At 29.6% G+C, this 23,661-nt stretch overlaps 1 protein-coding gene across 1 annotated transcript; it reads left to right on the plus strand.

Moving 5' to 3' along the window:
• Positions 1 to 17,889: 17,889 nt before the first annotated feature.
• Positions 17,890 to 18,834, plus strand: LOC125369583. Its single transcript, XM_048372361.1, has one exon. The coding sequence runs from the start codon at positions 17,890 to 17,892 to the stop codon at positions 18,832 to 18,834; it is 945 nt and encodes a 314-aa protein (XP_048228318.1).
• The last annotated feature ends 4,827 nt before the right edge of the window (positions 18,835 to 23,661 follow it).

The raw sequence follows: 23,661 nt of genomic DNA on the forward strand, positions 1-23,661 counted from the left end.
GGTGAGTTAATAATTCTTGTTGATTTTTTAGTACTTGTTATAGAAGACACACCGATAAGGGACAAAGAGCAAATTATACTCCTTGATAGACCTTTCATGGAAACTACTAGAACTGTGATTGACGTGCATATGAAAAACTTACCATGACAGTTTTAGGAAAAAGTGTGGAATTTAAAGTGTTTGATTCTTTAACTTTATCTTCTAAATCTACTATTGATAAGTGTTCATATAATTATTTAAATTATCTTGTTTATAAATAATTATATGATGATATTCCATTCTTAATTTATAAAAGTTTTCGTGATATTTTAGATGTTCACATTAAAAGTATAAAGCCATACTTGAAATGAATGGTTTATGATCAAGAGGTGGAGTGCGTGGATAAATGCCTACTATAAGCACAATCAGGAATATCTAGCTATAGACAATAAACTTAGCAATTATATTTTATTTTTCTACATTTAAGTTATTTTTTATTTTCTTTTTTATCTTTTAGTGTTTTATGTTTACTTTTGTAGGCCTATAAAGGAAAAGAGAGTATTTCTATCTTCTTTGATTCTCAAAGAGCAATATTCTCTATGTGGTAACATATCAATTGATTTATTTAATATTATACTTTCATGTCTAATTGATCTTATGTTATTATGTGGAGATTGTGTGCTTAGTATGAAAATATTAAGTTAAGAGTTATTTAGCTTTAGGCATGTTTCATTTCCATGTAGGACTAAGAATTAGTTAATTCTTTTAATATTAATTATTTTTAGTTTTAGTCATAATTTTAAATTTTTGTTTTGTTCAAATTTTAGTTTAAATTGTTAATTTTTTTATTTTTAAAATTTATATTTATATTTAAATTTATATTTTTCATTAACTATTTATTATAAAAGTTAATTACAAGTGTGAAATTGAGAAAAAAAATTTGAAAAAATCTTTAAAAGAAATTGCGCGAGCCAAGTTGCAGCAAAGCAAAGTAACACGGGCCCGTAGTAGAATCAGTGGCAGTAGCCACGGCCCGAGAGGAGGATCAACGACAGCACAAACGGTCCTGCAAGCAGCAGAGTCACGGAGGCCGCAGGCGGACGGGCCCGTGGCATGGCGAAATGACTTGACAAGATAGTCCGCAGGAACGTTGAAAAACGCAAAAGTTTTGGGTTCTTGACTATTTTCCTATGAAAATTAAAATAATTAAATCCAAAAAGATAAAGATTAATTATAATGAAAAATAGAGTTATTTTTAAGCTAAAATACTCTCTTTAAATATTAAATACATATTAATTTCCTCCATATAGATAGTCATATCATTGATTTAGAACTTTATTTTAGATTTTATTCTTGGATATATATTTATTTATTTTCTAGCTTTTAATTATCTTAAGAATTAATCTTTAGAATATATATAGGATAGTTTATTATTTATTATTTATTATTTTTTTATTTTTTTATAATTATCAATAATGTGTGTTCAAGTGCGCTTCTAAGATATGGATGATGGAGATTGGAATTCAAGTTCATAGCTTTCTATGCATCGATATAATCCAGGAGAGTGTCTTATATTTTCTCGCTCCTTCTTGTTCTTTATTTTTATATATTCAATGATATTGAGAACAATGTCAAATTTAAGTGTGGGGGGAGGAAAATAGAATATCTCTTCATTTATACTTTATATGCCATGATGATTAGCAACTTTGTTTAATTTTTTTAATATTTTATTTTTCTACTCAACTATTTGTTATTATTCTTTATAAGAGTCAATGAAAGAATATTATTATGTCAAATTTCTTGAACTCTTGAGTTAGTTTTTGACAAGTATATATGAACTCATGAGTTTATTTACACTTAAATGATCAAGTATCCATTCTTTGCATATGGACATGATGAGTGGTTTGGCAAATTTGAGTTGGGTATCCTTAGAAGTGTATGATTTAGATTATGATTTCTTTGTTATTAAATTGGCTTGCCTAAGTTTTTGAGATATGATATAGGTAAGTAAAAGCTCTAAGTTTAACAATTCTACTCCGCTAAGTTTAGTTGCTTAGTACCGAAAATCTTCATGACCAATGTCAAAAAAGGCAATTGAGATTATAAGTATGCAAAGCATCTTGATAAATATTTTGTTGAGTAACCAGGTGCATTCATTACCCATGTTTGTATTTGCATTAAAAGACATAACATCTCAAGAAAGAAAGATATATCCCAAGTATCAAAGATTAAGGGTTGTGCAGAAAAGAAGAACAAAATATAAGAGCTTGAAAAGCAAGTGATATAAAAAATGTATAAATGCTTATTGATCTCTTATTATAAATGAAGGTTTAACCTTTTTTAGTAGGGCTATAATAATTTGGATTATGCATTACAGTTGTATCCTTTGAATATGAGTTAGGTTATTTATAATGAAAGGTACGAAGGGATGCTTGAGTCTTTTGATTAACAATGATTGAGTTTATATTCTTAAAGAAAATTATTATGATTCAAGTGTTCTTGGGTTGACATGATCTTTGTATTAGTGAGATTCTTTTGAGTAATACCTTGAAATTGAGTATGAATGTTCTTCATTGTTTTTGCAAAGATTAATTCCTAAGTTGTTATTTACTTGAGGACAAGTAAAGGTTAAATGTGAGACTATTTGATAGGTCCAAATTATATATAGATATTTATGATATTATAGAGTTTTAATAATATATTTTATATATATATAATATGGTGAAACTAAGCATTTATGTCTCACTTAAGCTTAATTGTCTATTTTCAAATAATATTAGCCATGAGAGAAATGTGGAGAAAAATACTCAAAAAATGAGATTAATTGGACATGTTCGTGTCAAGACTCAAGATTAAGATGCATGGATTGAGATTTGCAAGGCCTAGTAGAAAATTAGAAGGCCCAATGGGGCATTTTAGTCATTTTATATTATTATTAGGATTTATATTAAGAACTATTTATGAGATAATATTTTGTGGATATAAGGATACCTATAGTCTTATCTATCATATAGACTTATATTGATATACTTATCTATAAGGAGACTTGCATAGAGGAGGACTCTTTTCTATATATATATATTTACAAACCTAATTTTTAAAGGAGGAGGAGAAGTTTCTCACATCGGCTTTTTGTATCTGTCCACCATTATTTCTCTACAGTTCTTCCATAAACACTTCAGCTTTAGTTTTCATTACTCTTTTCAAGATCTAATGAGTTTTTCAAGAAATGGAGAGTGATGACCAATCATCTTTCTATTTAAAGAAATTCTGGATCTAGATGAAGCTTTTATTTTATTATTTTATGTCTTTCTATTTAATATCATTTGATCATTGGGTTAACATGTTAGACTAGTTTTCATAAGTGTTTAGTTTAGCCTTTTTACTTTTGTATGAACCTTGTTATTTATTTATTTGATGAATGGTTTCTTTACCTTCATATCTTTATTAGTTTCAGTTATTATTGTTAGTTAACCATTATATTAATTTAGCAATAGTAATTTTTATGAACATATTTAGGTTGAATTTACTAAATACACCGACTTTGCTTCAATCTATGTAGGTATAAGAAACTTTAGTTGCATCATTAGCTTGAGTAATTAAAGGAAAAAGCACATCATCATCTCATTCATTAGATCTAGGCTTAAAGTAAAAGAAGGAGATTACTAAGAATAATTGGCTAGATTACATACTATCTTTAATATATAGTTTTCATACATCATATTATTGCATATTTACTTTATAGTTCATTATACTTTTTTTTATGAATAGTATTCTATTTTCTCAAAAATACTAGTTTATAGTGTTTAGATTTACTTTTATTGTTTTGTATTGATAATTAGTTTTTATAATAAGTGGCATCATAATTCCTTAAGAGATCGACCTCTTGTGAGTATAAATTTACAAACATCAATAATGACGGGGCATTTCACAGTTAAAAGTATTATTAACGACGACTATTACATTATTTAAAATGGTATTTAATGATGGTAAACATATTTGTTGCTCCGACATATAATGACAGGAAGTCATTTCTGTCACTAATTACTTTTAACCGGAAAGAAAATGACAACAGGCTATAATGAGCATTTTACCACCATTAAAATATTTTAATGCTGGTAGTTAATCATTTAATGATAGAAATTTCTCTCGTCGTAGATTAATTTTCTTGTAGTGAATTATGGATGATAATGTTGCTCCCTGAAGAACCGAATTCGAAGAGGACTTATTTGCCACTCCGCTCTACTCCAATAACAATCATGCAAGGCCTGTTCCATTGTCTTTCTAGCCATTCTATACCGTATGACATACTGTGTCCATATAAGTCTATCTCCTTACAAGAGCCACAAGTGATTAGAACAATCCCATAAAATATTTCTAAAAAAGAAACTTAACTTTCGGCAAGATAGAAAGATTCTAAATCCATTCCCACGTATGGTTATTGGATCTTGAACTAGATGAAACATTCTTAGCACCATCACTTATGGTTTTAATAATTATATATCATGTGCGAACATAATGCATACCGTTGTCATATGATGCCAAACTGTGCGATATATTTCACTCGCTGAACTAGAATTGAGAGAACTTGCTTGGCTGCAACACTATTAAACATGGGGATAACTTTGTTTCTATCCTATCCACTTTGGTCACTATTAAACAAGTCATTTACCTTTAAATTTGTCGAATCTTTGAGCCTTGGACATCTAACAAGCAGGCAATCATTTTTTCTTGCCAGAACTGAAGGCTATTTCAATCTCCTATACACCATCTCAACCTGTTTAAGAGAACTTCTTTTCCAACAATTATACTTCGCCAAGAATAACTTACATTATAACTTATAGTTATTTTGACTATAATACTTAAGCCAAAAGAGAATATAAATCCTGACAAAGCCTCTAATCTTGCTTTACGAGCATAGCTTTACTGAAACAAACAATGTCTCAAAAACTAAGACCATTATTCATCTTGGATTTGCATCCTCTGCTCATCGTCTTTCTGACCTCACAAAAAATTGGAGTAACAGAATTAATTAATTATATGACAAATATGATGAGGAAATAAAAACAACTCATCATATATATATATATATATATATATATATATATGTATATCGAATAGTCTGAGCTACTGATTTAATGAGAATCATTTTATCTACAACTAAAAGAAAATGTCTCTTCCAAGCTTCAAGGTTTTTCTCCACCCGAACCTTAATAAGCTTGAAAAGTTCTTTCTTAGATTAGCCAGTAACTGTTGAAAGGCTTGATATGTAGCATGCATGTTCACCCTTTTAACACCGATAAGACTAATAAGATTCGAACTATATGAGTCTCTCACCCCTGCATTGAAAGCTATTTCTAATTTGTTAATGCTCATGAATTATCCTGATACTTTTTTCATAAACCTTGAGAATGTCTTGAACCACTTGCACCTTTTCATATTAGCTCTATTAAAAATTATGTTGTGATCGCAAAGTAAAGCTGTTTAATAACCGAAGCTCTTCTACAAACTTCGGTCCCATGGATGCAACCTACAATTTCAACTTTTCTAATAAAAATTGAAAAATCCTAGGTACAAAAAAGAAAATTACAAGGAGATAATTGATCACCTTGACGAAGTCCTCTGCCATGCTGCCCATTAATCAGATTAGAATATGACAGAAAAAATAGTATATCTTATAATCAAATCCACCCAAGACTCACATAAGCCAATTTGAGCATCACCTATTAAAGAAACATATGGTATGCACGATAGGCTTTATTCATTGCGAAGAGACTCATTCCTATTAGATTTATTATTTTTCATAGTATGAGAGATTCCAAAAGCTATCAGGGCATTATCAGTAATAAGTCTACCTAGAATAAAAGTTGATTGAGGAAGCACTTCTTTCAATCTATTAGCTATAGTTTTTGTAATTCACAGGTTAATGACTCAAAAACTTTAGTAATTTCAGGATTCTAAACTTCAAGGATAAAGACAATAAATTTACTATTAAGAACTTGAAGAGACATACCCTAATTAAGAACATCATAATACAAAATATACTAGAACTTTTAATAAAAAACAAATAACAGTTATACCATCGGGGCCAAGAGCTTTCGAGGAATGCAATTGAGAAAGAGCTTCCATAATATCTTCATTTGTATAAGGTCCACACAAGTTATCATTCATTAGTGAATCAATCTTTATTTCAACGGCATCAATAGCTTCCACCGTCTCTAAATTTTTTTAAGAAGTGAATAGATCTTGAAAGTAGGGAAAATAAGCCCTAGTTCTTTAGGATCATCCACCCACATGCCCAAACCATCCTTAATTCTCTTAATTATGTTCATAGTCTTCTTGCTATCAACCCTGCCATGAAAATACCTAGTGTTTTTATCTCCATCTCTCAACCAATTTATCAGACCTCTGGTACCACATTCTCAAATTATGCTTCACTTTGTCGAAATTTGTAGATCTCCATAACTTTAAATTCCGCCCAAATTTGGCAATCTTTCCTTTCAACACATTTGGATTAGAAATACCCAAATTACATCTCCAAGCATTGTCAACAACAGATGTACAAGATTCGTCTTGAAGCCGTATGGTTTCATATCTGACATTCTCCTTTTGTGATTCTCTCTTTTCCTTGCCAATCCAGTTGATGATTAGAGGAGAATGATATGATGTCTGACAAACCAAGTTATTATTAATACAATAATTAGAAAAATTTTGCAGACCCATTTCACATTCGTCAAGTGATCAATCTCTAGTTTTATTTTCACCATTAATATTAGAAAAGGATCAATTTTAAATTTGCATTAAAAGTCATACACATGTTAAAGCCAATCCTGGTGAGTTACCCAATTTCTCTGTTAACTGCTTTTGTTATGTGAATGAAAGAAATTTTGATTCTAGAGTAAAAGTTAGCAAGGAGAAGTTATAAATCAATTGCTTAATCTGAACATGATGAACTACTCAATTTTAGAGAACAAATTTAGAAATAATTGCAGCTCATTAGAATAGATGAATTCCATAAAATGTAGTGGAATTTATTTGTGATTCAATGAATGAATGTCCCTTTAAAAATCTAAAAAAATTCAATTCAACGAAATTGGTTATAACTAAAATAGGTGAAATTTGCAAATTACTTCCACAAATTAACAAAATAGAATAATTCTATTATCAAAATTATCCTGATTTTTGCTCTTTCTTTCTCCTTTCCATTTTTATTTTTACAAACTTTCTATTGCTTCTTTATTTTTATTATTTTTTCTGTTTCCTTCCTTTGATTTTCTTTTTCTCTTCACTTTTCAAGAGCAATTAATTAACTCCAATAAGTCCACATAACTAAGAAATCCAACTTCACTTTCTTCTTCTTATCAGGATATTATCAGGGTTATTGTGTATATCTTTCTTTAAAAGTTCATCATAATCTAGCAGAAGAGTGAGATGGAATTAATTGAATTCTCTACTTAAAATTATATCTTTCTAAACACAATTGAATTCATTTGTAATTAAATTCCATAACTTAGATTGATTTGTCAAAACATATATTAACGTCTAATTGTAATTCTATTTTAAGTAAATCACTATCAGAAGTCTTCCCATATGTTAATATATATATATATATATATATATATAGAGAGAGAGAGAGAGAGAGACATGATAGGATGACGAATAGACATTTTAGATGATCAGATGTCATAACTCATAAGTGAAAACAACAACAGAATAAGTATTATTACTTTTCCAGAGGACTAAAACAAAGTAAAATAGACATTTGGGACCATTAAAAATTAGACATAGTCAACTTATGAACGATGTCATAATTAATTAATTAATGTTCCTTAAACATGGTTACTTGCTTAAGAGGATGATGAAACCTTCTTGTAGCTTGTAGGAATTAACTACATTAATGATCATCAGAAAAAAAATAGAAGAAAATTTTTCAAAGTTAACCAACCAAATATGGAGATAAGAACTTGACAACTTCCAATAACTTTTTTAATAATCACACAGTGTATATACATATATTAGTTTAGTTCCACCTAAATCTCTTTTACTCTAAAAATATGAGGTTTTTTATACAATATAGTTTGAAATATTATTTTTTTGGAAATTAAAAGGATATTTAGTTCAAAAGTCTGATACAACTAATAGTTGTTTGTAACTGAACAATTATATTGAATCATTTGGTAAAGACTTAACAAACAACAAGTAATAGTTGATCTAGTCCAACTGAACTGCTGATTATATTAGCTTTATTTTAAAAATTTTTTCTTTTTAATTCATAGTTGATTTGGTTATTTTATTTATTTGAATAATATTATCCTTATTAAAAAATTATTAATAATAATTAACATATAATTAAATATGTATAATTTATAAAATAATTATTATTTTAAAATTATTTTTAACGGTTAAATAATTATAACATTTAAAATTATAATATTTAAAATTTTATATTGATATAATATAAATTTTTATTTTTATTTTCAATTAATTTTTATAAATATTTTAAATAATAAATATAACTGAACTAAAAAAGATTAACTATAACGTAGATGTTCGATTCTCTTAAAAGTAAAATCTCTAATGAATAATAAGAAAAACTTAAATATAAATTCCACATTTCATTTAATTTTTAGATTATTATCACAAAGTCCCTCTATCCTTCAGTACCGTATTTTTAGTTTTCAATGCCAACCCATTACATATTTATCTTTCTCGGGAAAGCCGCCCAATCTTGATCCTCAATCCTAAAGAGCAAATGGCAATGCCCATTTTCTAACAATATTTACATATTTATCTGAATATTTTAATCATTAATTCCTCTTATCAGTTTAGTCATTAATATTTTAAATCTAAAATAGCAATCTTTTTTTTTCTTTTCCCATCCAAATATATTAATTGATATATATATATAAGGATAGTTGGTTATTCATCGCACATGTATGACACCGACATGCTTATTTCAAGGCTTCTCTTAAGAGATTTAATTGCGTTGATTCTGTAAAATCTAATCTGATTAAGAGAAATAATATTATATTATACATTGGCAATTTCAAACAAACTGAATAGACATTAATGGAACTGAATAATGAAATAAGAAACTTGTCTTATGAATTACTCTCATAGTTTCAAAAAACATTAAAAAAATATATAACTCTTGAAAACAAATTTGTAAAAAAAGAAAAACCAAATAAAAATAAAAAAACTAATTAATTTTTTATTAATATTCATTGCATGGAAATATTAACTATTTGACTTATTAATTTTTTAGTTATTCAATAATTTATAATTTAATATTAATTGTATATCTAACTAATATCAATATGATAAGCAAATAATAAAAATAATTTAGAAACTGATTTATTATTAATATGTTATTTTTTAGGATTAGAATGAGTGTTTAATTAGGAATATAACTTATTAATTAATAAACTAATAAAAGATTCTATAAAATTCACATAAATTTGAGTTCTATGTGTAAAATGTAAATACATGTCAAGATAATAATTTTATGTGTCAAAAAATATATATATTAATTATATTTTAATATTATATTAATAAATAAATTAGTTTTATAATTTGATAATAATTTTAGTTATACAAAATAATATTTTTAGATATTATGTTCACTAATAAATTAATTTTTAATATTATAATAATTTTTAATTTTAAAAAATAATAATATCAATAATTGATAGCATTAATTTATATGATATTAGAATTAAGCCAAAAAGCTAGTACCTCTAATTACCTTTTGCTATTTATTTATTACCTTAAGGCAACATAATATAAATGTTTTGATATGTAAATTACCTTTTTTTTTTCTTAAAGTCACCTTGCTTTGAAAGGTCAAATTTATTATACGTAATTAATACAAAAGGTTGGTCTTATATTAAGCCAAGTTCGCCTACAACTTCCAAGCACTAGTAAATGAAGTATAGTTAGTCTTACTAATGACCAATTCAATATGGTCCACTTTTTTTTCTAAAAAAAAAAAAAAAAGATTTTTTACTAAAACTTTGTTTTCTTAAGAAAAATAAATTCAGTATGTAATGGTTGAAAAATAGACTGATTTTTCCTCTATTTTATTAAATGCATCTCATTAATAATATTAAAACTAGCAATATCACATCTTTAATTTTCAATGGCTTTTTTATATAAAATAAAAAATCATATATTCATGGAGTTTTAAGAGTATGTCATATTTAACTCTCTTTTTTGTTGACTAATAAAAAATAAAATTCCAAAGCTATAAGTTAATGAAGTGGAGAAAAAGGGATAATGGTCTATTTATTATTTTGGTAAGAAATATAAAAATTATTAAATTATATTTATAATTTTAATTTTATAAAATAATAATAACAGTTAATACACAATAATAAATAGTTAGTTCCTTTAATTCATTTTTTATAGTATATTTATTTTTTAATATATGTCTTTTTAATACTTTCACGCTATTGCTATATATATATATATATATATATATATATATATATATATATATATATATATATTAAAGAATAATATATTAAATTAAATTAAATATTTAAATACTAAAAACTAAAATTTTAAATATATTTAATTAAATTAAAAATTAAAGTGACTAATAAATGTATTAAAAACATAACCATACATTTGCCTAAAATATACATATCAATTATTAATTCAATAGCTAGTTGGTAAAGATATTTTTTATTAACTAATATAAAAAATTTCATTTAGAAAATAAGAGACATTAATAGCATTAACATAAAAAAATATATAAGTTTTTAATTTTTATATCAATTAAAAGTGGATTATTAGAATAGGACAAAGGAAATATTCAATTCAATAATTTAACATTAAAAAGGAAAGAAAACCACCTCCACGTAAATAAAAAGTTTCAAGAGTTATAGTCTCGCGAAATATGTTCAACCTATAAAGAGAACTCTTCTTTTAAAAAAAATTAGAATAATCATTATCATTTTGTATATCCTATAATTAATATTATACTATAATTAATAAAAAAATAAGAGATATATTTTTATATTTTAGTATTAGATAATTTATATATATTTTTTATTTAAAATTATATATATTAATCGTCTAATTTAGTATATAGATGAAAACATACTATTATAAACAATGATTTTCCTAACAATTAACCTGCTAGCATGCTTAGAATTAGTAGACTATTAATATATATATATATATATATATATATATATATATATATATATATATATATATATAAGCTTAAATAAATCAAAAATAATTTAACTACAACTTGCCATATAAGATTGTTAAAACATAACATTTGTCACTTCTTTTTGTAAATATTAATTTATAAAATATAATTCTTTTATCTTTTAATCTATAATTGTAAGGATAATAATTTTAAAAAAATTAATTCTTATTTTAATTAAATAATTATATTTGTATATAGTATCTTTTGCTATATTACAAAATCTTACTTTAAACTTAATTATTCATTTGATACATTTTTTTTATTTACTAATTTGAATTTATTAATGAATTTTATATATTTTTTAGTTTAATTACTTTTATCTTTTGAGTTTACTCATTTGAATTTAAAATTTACATTCATCTATGTTTTTTTCTTCATCAATAATTTTTATTTATTAATTATAAAAAGTCTAAATATTGTATTATTTTATAATATTTTATAATTTTTATCTATAAACACCTTAAAAAAGAAAAAAATAAAATTTTATTTTAATAAAATGATATTAAACCCATTTAAGTCTTTTCTTAAATCACATCAACTTTTCTTTTTCTCTTTATGCTCTTATACATCAATTTTATTTTTATTATTTTATTTTATTTTATATTAGTAAAATATAACTAGTGACGAATAATTAATTGTATTTCCATGCATATTTTATATTGTCAACAATATTAGAATTTAAGTATTAATTTCTTTGTTTCTTTTTTATATTTCATAGATTCTCATATATTGATTTTAGTTTTCAATATTCAAGTCAATAATTTATAAATTTGATAAATATAATTAATTTGGTTAAAACGGAATCGACTCAAGACTAGGATACCAATCTAAGATCGGTTTCCTCTCAGCTGGAATCAAAACTATCATTTCCAATTCAAACTCAAAAATAAAATAATTCATTTTAATTAAATTTTTTATTAAATTAGTTGGAACCATCTAAAACCAGAACTATGAACCGAAACTAGCCAGCTCATTTCCACAACTTCCACTTTTATATATGTTGGATAGTTAGTATATTTATATTAAACTAATATTAATACAAAATACTTGACATATATGCTATGTTAACTATGTAGTTTATGTTAGAAATTATAATAATTTTTACAAGAATACTAATATAATTATTATATAAAATATACTAAATTTAGCTTTAAGATATGACTATAAAATTAATGCATAAATATATATAATTTATTAATAAAATATTTAATTAAATAGCGCACAAAGTTAGGGTACTAAACTAGTAAGAACCCTAAATGAGAAGAAGAAGATGATGAAATAATGAAGAAAAAAGTGATATTTATTAAAAAATTACAATCAACCGGTTTTATTGCCATGTAAGATTATAAAAGCCAACCTCAATCGCAGTGTTACAGTTTGATATAAGGTGATATGCAATATAAAACGATTTTTGACTAAATAATTTAGGTTAAATGCATATTTATATTTAAATTTTGATTATTTAATCAGTTTAATATTTTAATTTTTAATTTAATTCAGTTTACATCTAAATTTTCTCTTTTGCAATATTTTAACACATTTTGATATATGTATTCATTTAATACATCCACATGTATTAGACAAAAGTGTTAAAATATTACTAAGAAAATAAAATTCAAGTGCATATTAGATTAAATTAAAAATTTATTAAAAAAGTCAAATTTAGACGTTTGTTAGATTAAATTAAAAATTAAAATATTAAATTGATTAATCGATATAAACTCATAGCTATATATATATTTTGAAACTGAAACAAAAAGAATAGTTTAGCCACATCTTGCTACATAGAATTTTTAAGAAATGACATTACTAATTTATAAAAATTATAAAAATTATTCTTTTCTCTTTTAATCTATAATTGTAATAATAATAAATTTTAAAAATTTTAGTTTTTTACAATATATATATATATATATATATATATATATATATATATATATTAGATTTGATATATTCTCTAATTTTATTTTTTATTTATAATTTAACTTACATTAGTGATTTTAATATTCTCTTTTTTATATAGTTTAGTTATCTTTTCTTTTATGCTTTTACTCATTTAATCTATTTATATGTTTTAGTTTTATTTTTAAATATAAAAAAATCTAAACATTATATAATTTTATAATATTTTATAATTTCTACCTACAACCAACCTTTAAAAGTACAAATAAAAATAAAATTTATAAGATATTGAAACCATTTAAATTTTCTTAAACTACATCAACTTTACTCTCTTTGTGCTTCAATACTTTAATTTTATTTTATATTATTATTTTATTTTATATTATTAAGATTTAGTTAGTAATAGAATAATTGATTGTATTTGTTTATATATATTTTATATTGTCAATAAATCTAGAATTTAAGCATGATCTTTTTATTTCTTTTTATATTTTATAGATTCTAATACTATTTATATTAGTTTTCAATATTCAAGTCAATGATTTATAAATTAGATAAATAGAATCGAACTAATTAAAATGAGCTGGAACTGGCTCAAAACTAAGAGACTGAAATAATTTATTTTAATTAATTTTAATTTTTTTAAGAAATTAGTTAGAATCTGCTAAAGCCAAAACTGTGAATCAAAACTGGCCGACTCTACTGTGATAAAGTCTACTTTTTATATATGCTATGATAGTTATTATATTTATATTTGATATACACAGTAAAATCAATAGTAACATTTAACATATATGCTCTATTAGCTATTTAATTTATGTTAGAGATTATCCCCACTTAGCCTCCTTTTGTATTCTTGTTGTGGTTCTCCTCCCTATATAAGGAGAAGTCATTTTTGAATAAAATCAAGCAAGTTTCCTCTAAGCAAGCTTCCTTCTCATCTATACTCTCTCTCTCTCTTATGGCATTCTAAACTTCTCACTTCTCTTCTCCTCGATCCAATGGCAATGAACTAATTGTTACTACGATCTGTTTCTTCTATGATCCAAAAGGGCTAACTCGGCTATCGAGGTCCAAAAGAGCAGAAAAACCCCCCATGGCGAGGTGCCTCTTTGTGGTCTTAGCTTGAGGATACTCATCTGCCTTGAGTTTACAGCATGAGGATTATAGAATGAACAGCTCTCGGCTCCTTTTTGGTATCAGAGCCTGTTAGTGACAGAGAAGAGAAACCCAACCAAAATGAATTCAGAAATTACAACCCACACTTCAACCCTGCAACTCTCTCCTTCATGTAAGAAAACCGTATCCAACAGGATAGACCATCTTGTAGAAATTTCTCATATACCTGAGAATGTTCAAATAGAAAACACCCTTGTACCTATTATGAACCCATATAATATCTTTAAAAAATAAAACTTTGTCAGAAAAACCTTTAACCAGATTATCCATAAACAACCCCTTTCTGTAAAAGAATATGTCCAATCTTCTTCCCTTTCTCAATGTTCTCTCACTGCTACCACACAAGAGCAGTACGTTACTCTCGAAATCCCAACCTCCTTCATAGAACAATGGAGAAAACAGGGCTATACACACCTCCATCTTGGAGCAGTTAGACTAGTCCTATCCTATCATGGAAGGATGGGTCTACCGGTCACAGCCCGTATGTCGCTACTGGACACAAGATACTTCAAGTATGAGCATGCAGTGATCGAAACGATCGTCACAACACTCAACACAGGAAGTGTTGTCTTGACCTTCTTTCCTAATTTCAACCTATCCCTCAATGATCCTTATCTTTCCACTGCACTAAAAGTTCAAGTCCAGATAACATGAGTGAATCAAGTCGATAACGCTCTTTCTGCAACCCTACACCATCAGATAGTCTATAGGCTACAGGATCTTGCATTGAATCTGCAGATCCCAGACTTTCAAGCCTCCTCTGATGCGTTGTTCAATATGGCCGACTCTGGCCAGATCCCTACTATTGTCCAGGCTCCCAAGCAACTAGAAAAAGAAGATCTACAAAAGCTGATCCCAACAGAATGGGTCACTAACTATGAGAAGCTTCAGGCATCCCAAACTAAGCCTGTTCAAGCTACAGACCCTCTTTTTATCCAACAAAGAGACGGTACTGTTAAAACGATCTTCACAAAGACTGGAGAAACTTCTTCAGCTCCATCCATCTTTCAGGCATCCATGATACAACCAATATCAAGGCCAAAGGAAAAGATCCCTATTCATTCATTCCAGTCCTCTAGACACCAGATCTACCCCGCCCAGGTCAAAGGACACTTCGTCTGGGATGTTGCCCCACAGATGTGCCGCCCGGGATGCACTTGTGATGATGACTTAGACTATGTTGAACCTTGCTTTCGGCATCCAAAGAAGAATCCTCGAAATATGTCACCAGACACTCCATGTTCAGAAATAAGATCGAAGCCGGATGACTGGGATCCAGATGGTTCCCAGAAGCAACAGAAGAGCAAAACACCACTCCCAATATTTGATGAGGCTATCGAACTCCTTGCAAAAGAAGGAAAAATAATCCTTGATATCTCTTTCGATGAGTTGAAGGTACTATTGGCCCAACTCGGACTTGAATTTGGGAAAGCCCCTTCTGCAACCTGTAGAAAGGAGATCCAGCCAAATCTACCAGTGGTACAACCATCAATTCAAGGGTGCTACATGTTTCAGCCAGAGGATTTCCCTCCTTTAGGGAAAACGGAGAACAAGAGATCAGAAATTCTTCCTTCAAGGATTTCTCCCTTTAGATCTATAGAACCCCTGACACCTCCAGAAGAGGTGCTAAACTGGCAAACCTCCAACTCGATCGTCCAGAATACTTATCTAAAGAAGATAGATGAGAAATTGGACCAAGCTTTACACCTGGCTCAAAAACTGGATCATAAGTTGGATACTTTCTCACAAGAAGTACTCCAGCTCCATTCATCGCTCACTGCAAAGTATCAGGCTCTGGATAGAGAGCTTCGGATACCTCAGCCCATTACTCATGCCTTCATGCAAAAGGAAAAGGAGATCACACGGCTGAAGAAATAAATAGATCAAATTGAGCATGATCTTCGGAGAGACCAGTCTGTCATAATTCCATCCTTTACTTCAGCAGCCTCCACATCATTTGCTATTGCTTTTTCGTACTATTCTTCATTCCCTTTTCTTTCACAACCAGAACAACCATAAGAAACCCTTTATCAGCCCTTTGGCACCTTCTCTCACCTTTATCCGAAAAACTCATAAACCCAATAAAAGAAAACCTATCCTCCTCTAGCCTCTAAAGACAAACTTCCAGAGCAATCTCTCATCAGTCCGTATGATTCAGAATCCTCTTCAAATACTTCAGAGATGGAGGACATCACTGAGATTCTCATGAACACTTCTGCCTACTGATCCCAGTCCAGAAATAGTGGAACTTGAGGATGAGGATGCACAGTCATTCTTTACTCCCACTGGAGCTCCAAACCCAAGGTCAAAACCAGCTGGCATGGGACCTTAGTGCACTTTTGATGACCTACCCCCATCGAGATGGAAGGACAAGCTTTCCGAGTTCTTGGCATGGATTGATCTTCAGATGACCCTTGAAGGGGGCCACACTCAAAAAGGTCCTTGCCGAATTTGTCACAAGATTTACCGGAAGCTTAAGAGATTGGTTTCAGTCTCAACCTGAGTACACCAGGCTTCAATTTGTCGCACTGCCAACTCCATCAGCAGCAGTAACAATCCTCCATAACCAGTTCCTTGAGAGTTATGACCTTGTCATAAGACAGCAGAAACAAGAGTTTTTTGATCGAAAATGTTGTTCATTAAAAATGAAGGATATGGAAAAGCACTATTCGGCTATGTCCAAACTCTATTATGTCATTGGAGGACATGATGGTGACGATACACTAAAGTATACCTTCATCACCTCTCTGCCAGATGAAATACAACCTGAGGTCAACAATATGATTGTGGCAACAAAGAAACCAGTCACCTCCATCACACTCGGCGAAATCTAGCAATTCACTCTCTCTTCCATCAAGAGACTGTGTGATCAACAAGAGTTATTCAAAAGGTTATCTCAAAGGGACTTAATAGTCCAAAAGGCGTGCAACAAGAACCACCTCAAGATTAAGTGCAAGGCCGCCAACTGCGTCTGTTCAAATCATAAGAAGAAGTCTGGACATCATTTCCAGAAATACACGCGCAGCAACAAGGAGTTCAGGAAAAGGAACCCAAAGAGATTCAAATACTTCCATAAGAAACGGAATCAGGGGTACAAGTCTGACAGATGTTTCATCTGCAAAAGAAAGGGACACTATGCAAAAAATTATCCTAAGAATCCAGAAAAGTCAGCAAAGATGATCCAACAAGTCAGCATGTCTTTATCTTTTTCAGACTCTTTTGAAGCAGAAATAGAATCTTTCCTTTCAGAGCAAGAGGATCTTACCCCAGAAAGCTTATTTGGGTTAGAAATCGAGTTCTCAGACTCCACAGAGTCCTCACAAGAAACTTCTTCAGACTCAGACGATAGTGAGATACCAATCTTAATGATTGGTCTGCACGAAGAAAGTCAGGAGAATATTCTAAAAGATGTAATGCAATATCCTCTTTCACCAACCCTATTGTCTTCCTTCTTTGCTTCTTCTCCATCTCCTGAAACTTTTCAATTTACTACAAAACCCCTTCCAGTTCTATATGTTCCTATATAGATTCTACCTTCAAAATACTCAAAGTCTGTACCAGTAATAGCTTTCTATGACACTGGAGCACAAAGAAGCATGATGAACCCAATGGTTCTCCCATCAGAGTATTGGAAGCCCCATGATCAGTTCTTTAGGGCAGCCAATGGTCAAACCTTCAAAACCACTTTGATCACAAGACAGAAGATCGGAATACAGTTCTTTCCTGATTGCATTGTATGGACGCATATCATTGGTTCGGATCTTCCAAATAAGGATATCCTGATAGGTTTTGATGTTTATCATCAAGCTCAAAAGCTCCAAATTCTTCCAACTGGCATAAAGTTCAAGAGACAGTTCCGGCCATACACTAAAACTTCAAATCTGTTTTCTGTGACAAATACAATTTCACCATTCCTACCATACACAAAAAAATTCCTTCAGTTTTGTCCAGAATCTCATTCACATTTTCAACACCCTCTTCCTCTGTGGAAAAATCCACAATTCTATATCAGCCTCCCCTTCAAACTTAATGAAGACATTAACCCTACTAAAGCCACACACATGGGAATGTCACCTACAGACCTAGCCCTTACCCGATCAGAATGCTTGACATCACATAAAGAAGGCCTAATTGAACCCACTACTTCACAATGGGCTTGCCAAGCCTTTTATGTGGAAAAAAGGTCTGAAAGGATTCGAGGAAAAAAGAGGCTTGTCATAGACTACAAGCCCTTAAACCATTTCCTTCAAGATAACAAATTTCCTCTTCCTCGGATCTCAAATCTCAAAGTCCATATCCAAAAGGCCCAATACTATTCCAAATTTGACCTAAAGGCGGGCTTTTGGCAACTCGGTATCCGTGAGAGATACAAGACTGCATTTTGTATCCCTAATGCCCAATACCAGTGGACTGTTATGCCCTTTGGGCTCAAGACGGCCCCATCTCAATTCCAGAAGACTATGAATGAGATTTTTGGGCCTATCCTTTACTCTTCTTTGATCTACATCGATGACATCCTACTATTCTCAGAAACAGTAGAAGACCACCATTAACTGTTACAACAGTTCCTTGCCATTATCTAGAAATATGGCATTATGCTGTCAGAAAAGAAGAGCACTATTGGCCGACGAGAAATTGAATTTCTCGATATGCATTTCAAGAATGGCCAGTACACATATGGTCCCCACTTGATGAAGGAACTTGATAATTTTTCAGAAGAGAATTTATCAGTGAAACAAATTCAACAGTTCCTTGGAATCCTAAACTATGTTCGAGAGGCCATTCCACACATGTCTAGTTACACGTGCCACCTCTCAAAAATGCTCAAGAAGAACCCTCCTCCATGGGGAGCGGAACAAACAACAGCTGTCAAAAAGCTAAAAGAGCTGGCTCACAATCCGCCACCTCTCACAATCCCGTCAACAGGAGAACTTATTCTTCAAACAGATGTATCTGACTATGCATGAGGGGGCCATCCTCCTAGAAAAGCTCCACGACAAGGAACAATTATGTGGATATGCATCGAGTCAGTTTTCCTCTTCAGAAAAACATTATCACACGACCTATAAGGAAATTTTGGCGGTCAAGTACGGGATAAAAAAGTTTGAATTCTTCTTGATTGGACAGCACTTCCTGGTTCGGATGGACAACTCCTCATTCCCAAAGATTCTTGAATCCAACCAGAAGACTTTGCCTGAGCCCCAACTGCTGCGATTAAAGTCATGGTTCAACAGATATGATTTTAAGGTTGAGCATATAAAAGGGATAAGAAACCTAATCCCGAATTTCTTATCCAAACTTTCCAAACCTCAGAATCAGCCTATAGTCCTTCTCACCTCTACCATAAATCTTCCCATAATTTTTATGGCTTCTTCATCTTCCAGAACCAACCTGCAACCTCCTTCACCACCAGATCTTCCCAACAACCTCACAACCAAACAAGTCACTGACTTTGCCCGGAACATGATGTTCCATTTTTGGCAACTTTTCAACAAACCTTCTCACTCCCAATACAACCCAACTTCTTCTTTCCAGACTACCCTTGGTGTCTGATTTATCACTTATCTCTTGAACATCCAAAGCATGAAAGTGAGTTATGGTTCCTATGGTGCCTATCTACAGTCTGTCATCATGCTATAGAAGTGCCCATTATGAATCTTTTACACTTCTTCAATAATGAAGCAAACTCAAGGTCATATCCATGGAGATTCCTTACCTGGTTCAAAACTCCATATCAATGGACAGAAGATCTCCTTAAACTTATCCATGAGCATCGGTTATTCTCAGATAACAATTCCAAAGCATCGGAATACCATGCTATTTTCATATTACAGAGGCCCTATCTCCGACTAACAGAAAACACATATGCAACCCAGAATATCTGTTACCATTGGAGAACAATTAATAGTCCTCTACATCTTGCTTCGCCAGCAATCACGGAAGATTTAAAGCAGGCCTTGCAATACAGAAATCAATCAAGGATGGCTAATGTCTCAACACCATTAGTATGCACATTCAATGGACACCTGTCAACTGGACAATCCATTGAACATTTCTCATTCTCTGATCTTTCGACCCCACTGGATGATCCTACCTTAACCAGAGCACAGCAAGAAGCTCTCATGCAAGATTCCCAGCCAATGGATGATGATCAATATGACGATATTTTCTAAGCATGTGAAGCTGTCAACCACTCCTATTACTTTAAGTGAATTATTGTATATTGTCCTATTAGGCATGTGAGTGGATGATGAGTCGTCCTTATTGTCTTGTAAGTGGAGTGTATTATTGTATGTGAGTGGAGTGAATTATTGTATATTGTCCTATTAGGCATGTGAGTGAATGATAAGTCGTCCTTATTGTCTTGTAAGTGGAGAATGAGTGGGATCCCCACTTAGCCTCCTTTTGTATTCTTGTTATGGTTCTCCTCCCTACATAAGGAGAAGTCATTTTTGAATAAAATCAAGCAAGTTTCCTCTAAGCAAGCTTCCCTCTCATCTATACTCTTTCTCTCTCTCTTATGGCATTCTAAACTTCTCATTTCTCTTCTCCTCGATCCAATGGCAATGAACTAATTGTTGCTACGATCTGTTTTTTCTATGATCCAAAAGGGCTAACTCGGCTATCGAGGTCCAAAAGAGCAGAAAGACCCCCCATGGCGAGGTGCCTCTTTATGGTTTTAGCTTGAGGATACTCATCTGCCTTGAGTTTACAACATGAGGATTAAGTTATGCAGAAAGCACATATATTAAACTACTTGGTAATATAAAAAATAAAATTTATTTTCTTTCAATAAAAAAGCTAAAATTTATTTTATATTAAATTTTATCATAATCTAGTATTTTAGTCGAGTTATAAGATAAAATTATGTCGGTTAAGCCTTATTAGCTTAAGAACTGCATATTTAAATTTATTGGCATTTTTTAAACAACTTATCAAAAACTTTCTAGAAATGAAAATAGAACAAAACTAAGATGACTCTTGATCATGGGGCTTTAGACCAAATCCAACATAGAATAAATAAATAAATATTATATAATATTGCTAAAATATCCGAAAAAGTCAAATAAAAAGAATTGACATTTGAAATTAATATGCAAACTAAAATTCTGCCAATTGTCTTAAATTTCTACCAGAAGGGAACCAATTAGAAGTGCAAGAATATGGAGTAGTCAATTGAGGTGACATCTACTCCGTATCACTCTTTTGGCATGTGACAGACAGAACCCATAAGAACTTTAAACTAATAATAAACGAAGAGGTAATTAAGGAATAATATAAGTTAGGAAATTAGACTGAGAAATAGTTTCTTTTTTTCTTTTTCCATTTTCTGTTAAAACTTGCAGAAGTAACTGTCCTGGAAATTTCCAGGAGACAGGATCGAAGGAGACAAGACAGCTACGACATCGTAACTGGGTCAGATGCGGATTATAGTAGTAAAGCTAGTAGCTGTCAAAAGGGTTTCACTTCTGGTGGGCCCATCACCGCATTTGTCCAGCTGGCATATTAAGAAACTTAAAGGCAGAGTCCTCCACCGAGAGACACAGTCTTTTCTCTGTTTTTTTTAATATATTTCTTTTTCTCTTTACGTACATTTTGTTTTAAGAAGAGAATTAAAAAAATAGAAAAGTGAAAACAAAAGAGTGATTAACTCATACACAAAATCTGTTTTATATTATTTTATTTAGGGAATATTACCCAGTCTTGCACTATCAATTATGTCTCCAAAATGCCTACCACTTCCACTCTATCACCTCCATATTATAAATAATAAAAGATATTTTAATTCATGCGAAATTTAGTGTATTGTAAATTATAATAATTTAATATTTATTCATTTATATAAATTTAGAAAATTTAAATGGGATTTTCAGAAAATATAGTGACATGTATTTTATATGAAATTTTATAAATTTACATTTAATATAAATGTCTCAAAAAATATTCCTTTTATATAAATTTGATCTATATATCTTATTAATTCTTATCGAATAAATATAAATAATAAAAAAAATTAAATCACTATAATAATAAATTTTTTATTTAATATAGAAAAAAAATACGATTAAAATGTTTTAATTTAATAAAACAAATAAAGGAAACAGTGCACCCAGTCATTTGGGTTGTTATATAGATTGTAGAATTATTGTCCTTTGATTTCATTGAAGAAATTAATTTGCCAATTAAAACGAGTAAAGAAATAAAACAAACTAAAGTCAATATAAGTTCGCCTCAGATCAACGCGGCAAGAGCCGAATTTACTTGCTACGCGGGCTGCACCCGGTTCTTTTCTTTTGCTTTTCCTCTCTCAGTTTCAGTCACTCACTCGCTCCTTTCGCGTCAACCATTTAGTCGTGACCGGTTCTTCCGGTGGCAAATTCTGCTAAATTGTTTTTTTCTTAATTTTTTTTAATATTCTGAAAACAAATATTATATAGCCATATTTACAATGGCATGGTTCCCATGTTCTTATTTCAGGACTAAATCATATACACCTCACCTTATAAAAGAGGGAAAAAAATAAAATCAACACCCAATTACGATGATTTTATAAATAATCATGTTATGAATGATTGACTAAAATAAATAATTCAGAACTTAGAAAAATTTTAGACTCAAAAAATACCCTCAATTTAGTTAGTGGGCTCTTCATGTTATGAATCGGATCTTAAAAAATATACATATAAAATCATTTTCATTTAACAACTAAATTTAAAATTTATTTGATAAAATTTAAAAATCAATGATGAATAGTTATTTAATTATTTAATTTATCTATGGTTTCAAATTTTTAATATAGTGCAATTGACAAATTCTAATCTATTTAATGGTATGTGAAATTATTTTAAAAGCGAGACAATTTCAACTATTACTCTTTTAATATTACAAAACAAAAATACTTTTATTTGTATATTTCAAAGAATTTTACAGACTTAGTCCAATAGTATTAAAATTCATAGTATGTATTAACAATTGATTAGAAAGATGCAATATTTTATGTGAAATTCTGATTGCCACTTATTCTAACGAAAATTAAGCAATTGACATTTTAACACAAAAAGATGCAAAACTTAAATTAATCCCCAATATGACTTGTTCAATACAAAAGCAAATAATTAACTTCAGCATGATTAATACTTTACAATATAATAATGCAAAACATATTATATCACATTCATCATGCTTACTTATTCTAATTAACTTAATGTTAACAATTTTAGACGTGATCTTTTTAAAAAGTATGTCTCATACATAATTATAGAGTATAATACTTTTTTATAATTTTAAGTATATTATTTTAAATAAAGAGATATATATGAATATAAATTATGATAATTTTGATTTATAAAATTATAATTATATTTTTATTTTACTCAAAA

The sequence above is a fragment of the Ricinus communis genome, chromosome 3 (genome assembly GCF_019578655.1).
Source record: "Ricinus communis isolate WT05 ecotype wild-type chromosome 3, ASM1957865v1, whole genome shotgun sequence".
NCBI classification, from domain to species: Eukaryota; Viridiplantae; Streptophyta; class Magnoliopsida; order Malpighiales; family Euphorbiaceae; genus Ricinus; species Ricinus communis.